Source organism: Lampetra planeri, chromosome 44 (genome assembly GCF_965212315.1).
Source record: "Lampetra planeri chromosome 44, kcLamPlan1.2.h2, whole genome shotgun sequence".
Taxonomy (NCBI): Eukaryota; Metazoa; Chordata; class Hyperoartia; order Petromyzontiformes; family Petromyzontidae; genus Lampetra; species Lampetra planeri.
The window spans coordinates 8,584,787-8,593,342 of record NC_136150.1 but is presented as its reverse complement, the minus strand read 5'-3'; the positions used below and the strand labels follow the sequence as shown (position 1 = coordinate 8,593,342).

Here is an 8,556-nt window from a genome sequence, read left to right as displayed (position 1 = left end):
AGCGGCCTAAAGCCTACAGCTAAGCCTAAAGCCTAGACCTAGGCCTCAAACTCTCCCTTCGTATCGTCCGATTAGGTGTAGCAACATCGCCCCCTACTGCAAACACTTGGCAGGACCCTGCAAAAACCTTTAGACTCAGTGGGGCTTTCCTGGCTAAACAAGTGTAATAATACATTATGTTTATATTCTTTGGTTATTCGTTCCTACCAGCCCACCCCGCAGGGTCCTGTTTCTGTCGCCAAGTTTTGGGCAAAAGCATTTTTTTCTCTTTTGACCCAATTTTTACCACTTTTCTTAAAATAATATTCATATATACGCCTATGGTAGACAGATGGACAGACGGCCAGAGCTAAATAATGCATGGACGCTTTCGACCTCAATTGAACGCCCTGCAGAGAAAGCTATTGCCATGACCAGCAGAAAGGAAGGAGCGGAATGCGACAGCCCGGTCCGATCGTCAGCCGCAAAGCGACGACCGACGGAAGAGAGATAAAGCAAAGCATTGAAAAAAATAACGAAATGATGAACGAAGCAAAGTGCCGACTACACCGAGCATCTTCTTGTTTCCTCTGATCGTAAAAAAAATGAGAGAATAGAGGCTATGAAGAACACAGCCTCCGTCTGCAACGCCACAGCTCCTGTGACGCACTCACAACCCTCCCCTTGCCCGTGCCCTGCCCCCCTGTGGCCACCCCCAGCCCCGCCCCTCGCTATGGGGGGGGGGCAGCCAGAGAGCCCCCGCTCAACACTCGAGAGCAGCAGCAGCAGCATGGATCGCGCGGCGTGGCTCTGTGCTGTCCTCGCCGCGGCTGGCCTGGTGATCCTCGGCACAGGTAAAGAGGGGAAACACACACACACACAACACCACGCACGTGTCATTGGAGATCATATAGAAACAGGTTGACGTTTCGGGCAATGGTCCTTCTTCAGAGCAGAGAGAGGCAGCAGAGAGATTGACGGACTCGTAGTTGATAGCCAATGACCGTCAATAGAGAAACTGCCCATTTGTCAATTCAAAGTATCTTGCCGACTTTCTTAAAGTCTCCCAGATCTATCAGCGACCCCCTCCCCCTCTGGTATAAAACTGTGATCTCCAACTATAAGTCAGTTTGAAAGAAGGGCCATTGCCTGAAACGTCTGGCTCCTTTGTATTTTTTCTAGCGAAGCAGCATCATTGGTGCACGTTTGTGAACGGTTTTATTTTAGCTGTGCCTGCACACCGCTGCCAGCACGATCCTTACATTTGTTATTTTATTACGAGCAAGCGGAGAAATATCGGCGACTGTTACGATCCACGTCGACCAGTGGTTCTTAACCTTTGCTGGAGGCTTCCACCCCTTTGGTTCTCAATCGTAAACAATTTTTTATAATGTAAATAAATACATAGGGTTTGCTGAAACAAAGTAGTTGTACTTACGTGTCCGTCCTAAATATTCTTGGTTCTTTCGGTAAAGTCACGTAAATAGAAAATAAAAATAATAACATTTTCAATAATAAAAAATAATGAAAGCAAAAAACCTACGACGTTTCGATCGCAACACAAGCAGTCTTCTTGTGTTGCGATCGAAACGTCGTGGGTTTTATTATTTTATTATTTTCAATTTATTATTTTTAATTACTATTTTTCTATCTACGTGACTTTACCAAAAGAACCAAGAATATGAATTCCTGCAGTGACGCAAGTTTCAAGTCAAAATTTGCCCGTCCTAAATTTGCGTTTTCGATTATTTACCTTCGAAAAAAAATCTGCCCACGTCTCGCATCCCCAGAAAGGGCATCTCGCAGCCGCCAGGGGATGCGTGCATCCCAGGTCGAGAACCACTGACGTCTACCATCTTCGCTTTAGACCGTGTATATGTACACGTACGAATTTTATTTTTCATTTTCATTTGCCTTGACGTTGCAATGTTCCCATCTACACTGGGACTGGTGTTTTTGGTCTCTCTTTTCGCTTTAATTTGCTTCATCTCCGCGTCGTTTAAGTTCTGCACTCTGAATCGGTTTTGTGGTTACGACGTTTTTCAATTAAGCCGGTTCTCTCCCTCCGACACCGATACTTCTTTTCACTCCCAAACACCTCTCACAAGGTGAATTGATATCGTTAAACACGTAGGCTTTTGCGACCAATATCATCCACGACGTTTCGCCAGTCATGAAGTATTACTGGAAAAACGTCGTACTCAGATTGTAAATGTTGTGGCTTGGCTCTCCAACACACCGGTGTGCTGTACTAGTGACGAATTAGCACGTTCTGTTTACGTGACAAACCTTACTAGTTGGCTGTGTCGGGTGGTGGCGAGTTTAACGACACATTTATATATTTACGCGATCTAAGCCAACGAGTACCTTACACCATCGTCATCAATGTCGTCATCATCATCCTTCACTCCTGCAGGACGATACATATTATACAATCAATATATATTTTTTATCCACTACTGGCTACTTGTACATTTAACAACACGCAAAGGTGTGCTGCTAACATACAGCGGTATTACTCCAAATGTCGCTTTCTGTCGCTTGTGAGCAGCAGACCTTAGTGTGTTGGTAAATAATCTGTTGCTGCTGATGAAGATGCCGATGATGGCAGTCGTGATGATATCAACGTTACTGATGACGACGGCGATGATGATATTGCGTATTCCTCTGGTGATGACAATGTTCCTGCTGCTGCTGCTGTTGCTGATGATAACAAATTAGAATTTAGCAGTCGACATAGAAAATGTGGAAACACACCTAAGCATGACATCATCGACATACCGCGTATCAAGTTCCAGAACCCCTGTCGCGATTCCGCGAGGAGTAAATGCAACTGTTTCACAGCCACGCAATAATCCCCTTGCCTCCCCTTCATTGAAGCGTGTTATGTCAACATTCCGGCAATATTTTCTTCCCCGCTAACCAGCAACGGTCTCAATGCTCCGTTTTGTCCGCCCTACGCCACCCCCCACGCACACCCCAGGTCCCTGCGAGGTGAAGAGCGCCTCTGTGTCGCCCGGGCGTCAAGCCGACGCCGGTAGGAGACGCGCGCGGCGATAAGCACACGGGGAGGCAGTGAGTGGCGGTAGCCGTCGAGGACGCCGGCGGTGCAACTGCGCCGGAGCCCCACGGGGCCACGGAAGGGGCCCCAGGCGCCGGGCTGCAGGCGTTGTGGAGGAGGCGGTGGGGGGGGAGTTGGACAGAGGGTCGCCCCCATTTCATTCCTTGCAACAGCACGCGGCCCCGATGCCAACCACGCTGACGCCACTAAAGGTGGTGGGCATGAACTAAAATCAATTTCGGAGCCTAAAACAACAAATCTCAGCGCTTGCCGAGTGCGGTGGGAATTTGTGCACGGCTGTACTACATAGAGTCATGGGGGTGACACGGGGAAGGGAAGTGGTAGGTGGTAACATTTGAAATTCAAACTTTTGTCCAAGCCACTGTGGCCTGAACACGTGACCTCATTGACCGAGCGCGTTTGTTGCTTCTTACAGAGGTTCCGCGGTTCGAGACACACGGCTGCCTTGGTTAATGTTGCGCGTGTATTAACACTGCGTGTGTCGGCGTCACCGTCAACGTTTGCCCAATTACAGTACTCAATTGGAAGGACACACAGCAAGCATCCCCCCACTGCAAAGCTACGACATAGAACGTCTGTGAAACAAAGCGCATTCATGATAGCCTCATAAGCATGGCACCAACATAAAATGCAAAATTGTTTTTATTTAAGGATGCGATTTGATGGCCCAACCTTAAACACAGCGTTACTGAACAATTTTGTTTTAATATCCATTTCAAAGATTATTCGACCGTACACATTATGTGTGTAACGCTGCATTGATTCTTTGTATCACCGTTCTTAAAAAGCCATATCGGGCATTTTCAGTCGGTGTAACATTGTGCGTAATTGTTTCACGTGAAGTCTGCAGATAGCCGATATTCGACGGGTCCCAGCAATTGCCAGGGATTTGGATTTTAGCGAACCGTTTTTGGGCAGAACCCTCGGTCAGAACAGGAGGGCCTCACTCAGGGCAAGGGGTCACATTCCAGGGCACAGCGGCACATGCGTAAGGGTGGAGACATTCCAGGACGTGGGCTCCAATGGCATGCACACTGCAAGACAGGGCCACATGCCAAGGGCGCTACGCCACCGTTCGCTCGCAATTTCAACACACGTCCGACACAAGACTGCATCGCTTCCTCCAAACTAGAATTCAGACTTCCACGCCTACTTCAATATTTGTCCAAAGCATTCATTGCAGAGATCGGTGAAAGTCAACGTCAACACACCCCCACCCCCTCGCTACCTTGCTCCCCCCCCTCTCTCCTGCGGGGACCCCCACCCCAACCACCCCCGCCCCAATACCCTGACCTCAGCCGCCCCGGCTGCACGCGGAGTGTTCGTGCGAGGGGACCAGGCCGCGGGGTTCCTGCACAAGGCCGGCAGGACCAGACGCTCACCACAGTCACGCGCCGAGCAGCTCAGTGAGTCCGTGACCCCCTCTCCCCTCTCCCCTCACCTCGCACGACCCAAGCCCCTTCCGAGGGTCGCCGGCTGCCCTGGTCTTCTCCCCCCCCCCCCCAGGATCGTTGGTCTCTTTTTGAGGCTTGGTGTCCTCGGAAATCTGTAAGTCTTCCCCAGGGCAATTAAACGTCCTGGTTTGTGTCGGTTGCGGAATAACAATGACAACACATCGCTTGATACGATGTGTTTTTACACGTAGTTCTCTGCTCGCCCAGTGTTGTGAGATACTCTTCTTTCTTTGATATGTTCCATATTTTATTGTACCTCAGAGGTGGCAACCCTAACCCTCACCTTTGGCTCCCTGACAAGCGAAGACAGCCCAAATATCAACCCACTGCTGCATTCGGGCCTCCCCACTCCGTGTAGGGGGTCATGGGGAATATTTGACCATAGAGGACTTTACCACGATGGTAATGGCAGGGAGCACAGGCGTGGCACATAGAAGTCCAGTACAACGATGGATGTTGCCTCGCTACCCACCTCATAGCACTTCAGCAGCCTCTGTTAGGACCTATTTTATGCATGGTGGTCAACCATCTGAACTCATATCTTATTAGCTTCGGAAATCTGATGTGATTCGGTAGATTTTGGATGATTTGGTAATTGGCAACGTATTGTTAACTGTTATAAAGGTCATCTTTCTATCACTAATTATAATGATCTATTCCTGATCTGTATGTCTCTATATTTCTACCAGTTATCTATCAATTATCTATATCTAAATAGAATGCATTTATCACTCTATAAATTATCTCTCAATCAATCTTCAAAGTATCTACGAAAGATGTTCCCAATTTCCGGATCAATCTGAAAAATCCTCAAATCTAGGCCCTAGGAACAAAATTTCAGATAATCCGAAAATGTGATGTCAGCTCCGTGATTTTACTGCCAAAAATGCCAGCTTTGCTTAATTGATAAAAATAAAGTCTTTGTTAAAATGATTATTTTACTGATGGAACTTTTTGTAAGAATACAAAAAAGCAATGGAATACTATTTAAATGTACTGTATTAGAATGATTACATTTCATTACCTCAGCAATGAAAATTATCAAAATTCAATCTGGTACATTTAATGTTGAAAGGACAAAAAAATAACGAAATAAATACCGAAATGCGGCCAAAAATAAATGAAAAATGACCACTGTTGTACCGTACTGCTATGACCTCACGGCTGTGCTCCCCGCCCTCGCCACCGCTGCACCGACCACCGCAGTGGAGTCGCGCGTGACGCACGCCGCGGACCGCAGGCGCAGCGAGCACCGCGAGGAGCAGCTCACTCGCTGGGAGAACTGGGTCGAGGAGGAGAAGACAGGTAGGAGCCACGCGGCACGTTGTCAATCCACTGCTGCATGAGGCGCCTCCCCCCACGCCCTTGGCGGGTGACCCAAGCGTGTCGGTGCGGCTTTGGTGAAGGCCGGGGAGCACACAGCATGTGGGGGCATAGCGGTACGGTACAATAATGGATTTTGCTGCCCACCGCTTCGCCCCGCGAGGGCTCTGACAGCCGTGCTGGTACACGGAGGCCACCGACACCAAGCGCTCTCCAGGCTCAAGCAGGACAGAACACTTCAGACGACAAAGCTGAGTTTGATTTGTGTGTCATGGCCAACAACAGCGACGATTATCTGAACTGGTCCTGGGCCTTCCCGAGGTCGACTCTGGCTTCAAAGTGTACCTACCTGGTGCTGCGTGTAAACATCAGCACTGGGGAGACAAAGGCGGCCAGCTGAGGTGCTGGCTACAAATCACCGCCACGTGTGCTTGCTAAAATCCCTTGCACCAACCGCCTTGCACGGCTATGTGGCTGATCTTTGTCTTCGTGTTCCCTCGCAGAGTCCTACGAACGCCACCGTGAGTCTCGCGAGCAGTGGCGCGAGTGGCACTACGACGGGGTCTACCCGCCCTATCAGTAACACCAAGACGTTGCCCTACTCGGAGGCAGTGCAGCAAGCGGGACCCCATCTGGTACCACCTCCAACGACGGCGGGTAGTGGTGGCCAGGAGAGATGTGGCATGTTAGAATGTCAAGCCCATCGTCATCGCCATCATTAACTCTCGCTGCCGTGTGTCTGTTGGCCGAGTCACCGTTAAAAAAAAAGAGCTGTAAAGCTCAAAGGGTAATTTACGCAGATACTAACCTTCTGATAATGATTCTGATCATCAGCCATGGTCTAGCCACTCCCGGATGAAAGCTTGCCCAAACTGTTGCCATTTTTTTGATCAGTGCTGTGATGCGGCAATCCGTTTAGCATTCGAACACAAGCCAGGATGACAACATTCGAACACAAGCCAGGATGACAACATTCGAACACAAGCCAACTCCATTGCTCCACCTCGGTGGTGGAAGTCCTCTCGGACGCGTTGGTCTTGACCACCATTATCTACCCGTGTCGCGACTTGCCCTCTCCAAGGCCACTTACAATTCTTAACAGTCAATACGAAGTTAGCCCATACGTGCTCCGTATCCTGTGTCAACAATGGTACCGGCGATCATGAAGGTCGTAGAGAGGCCTTAGAGGACATGAGTAGAAAGGTTATTTTGGCTAACTATTGGTCTACCACGAAACCAGCTGACATTAAGATGTTACCCTTGCTCAAAGGAGGATGATGTTACCATTCACCTGTTACGCTTGCTTACCCAGGAAAGTCACACCGAGGTCTCACGACTATTGTTTTCAGGAGGGCCCTGCCAGGTTTTGGCAGTAGGGAGGGGGGGGGTGCTGCCACTCGTCATCCCAATTGAGTACTGCAATTTGCGGATAATTGTTCAAATTTGGACCGTGACACTGGCACGCAACGGCCAACTCTTTCGAATGACGTCACGGGATCTTTAAGGTCCACTGTCAGGCACACGTGACACTTTAAGAGATAAGACACCCGCAGTATTAATCAGCGTGACTGCTGGATTCACTTTTCCCAAGTAATTCCCCGAGTGGGTAATCAAACAAAATCGATTGCATGTATAGAGTATATTCATCGTATTTGTGGAGAACTATATGTAATATAAAGCCAGCATTGGCACGATCAAGTAATTGCAGGGCTGCACCTTTATATATTAAATAGAAGTTATGGGGACATTGAATTCATGACTGCATTGAGCATCATGTCATGGTTTAAAACACATCTGAAATTTTTATGAATTTTATATATTATATTAAGTAAACAGCTTTCGTGTACGTTGTACTATCATATGCAATACGATATATACGAAACTTTCTCATTTATGCAGTGTTATAAACTCATATGCAATAAAAATTATAGTTGTTTTGACTCTTTAAACTCATTGATTTGGTGACTAGTGTTTTGTCAGATAAAAGTGCAAACTCGAGGGATGCCCTTTTGCATTTAAAATGTTAATAGTTTTGGATTTTTAAGGACAAATTCGTTCATATTATTATGGTTTTATAGACCATTTATATATCGTGTAGTGCTTTGGCGTGTTTTAGTGTCACGTCGCACCACTTTTGGTGCCATACTTTCAGATCAAAACAAACTAAAAATTAAGACCCCAAACTTTGGTGTCTAGACATGACCTTAGGATTCTTTGAATAATTTTTTGGAATAATTCCCAAATGCTTCCAGCACATCATGCCAAACAACGTGCAATGTAACCTGAAAACACAGCAGAGCGTTATCGCAAAAACTGTGTTTGACAGCTATTCCCAGGGTTGGTCTTTGTATTAATAGAGGTTTGTTCAAATCAAGATTTAAGAGGATTGTTTGTTAGTTTCTCAGTCCGCATGTCCTGGTGAGGGTCACGGCGGCAGCATGTTGAGTAGGGCGGCCCAGACCTCCCTTGCCCTGGCGACAGACTCCATCACTACTACATTATACACTACTACACTACTTTACACTACACTATACACTACTACACTATACACTACACTATACACTACTACACTATACACTACTACACTATACACTACTACACTATACACTACTACACGATACACTACTATACTATACACTCAACTATACACTACACTACTACACTATACACTAATACACTATACACTACTACACTATACACTACACTATACACTACACT

The 8,556-nt window shown here is 47.3% G+C and overlaps 1 protein-coding gene across 1 annotated transcript; it reads left to right on the top strand.

Annotated features, from left to right (window-relative positions):
• Positions 1-712: 712 nt before the first annotated feature.
• On the top strand, positions 713-7,787 carry LOC144732907 (putative cartilage matrix-associated protein). Its single transcript, XM_078614571.1, has 5 exons — positions 713-833; positions 2,963-3,016; positions 4,360-4,467; positions 5,722-5,820; positions 6,342-7,787. Exons 1-5 carry the CDS (start codon positions 713-715, stop codon positions 6,419-6,421), a joined length of 462 nt encoding a protein of 153 aa, XP_078470697.1. The 3' UTR covers positions 6,422-7,787.
• The last annotated feature ends 769 nt before the right edge of the window (positions 7,788-8,556 follow it).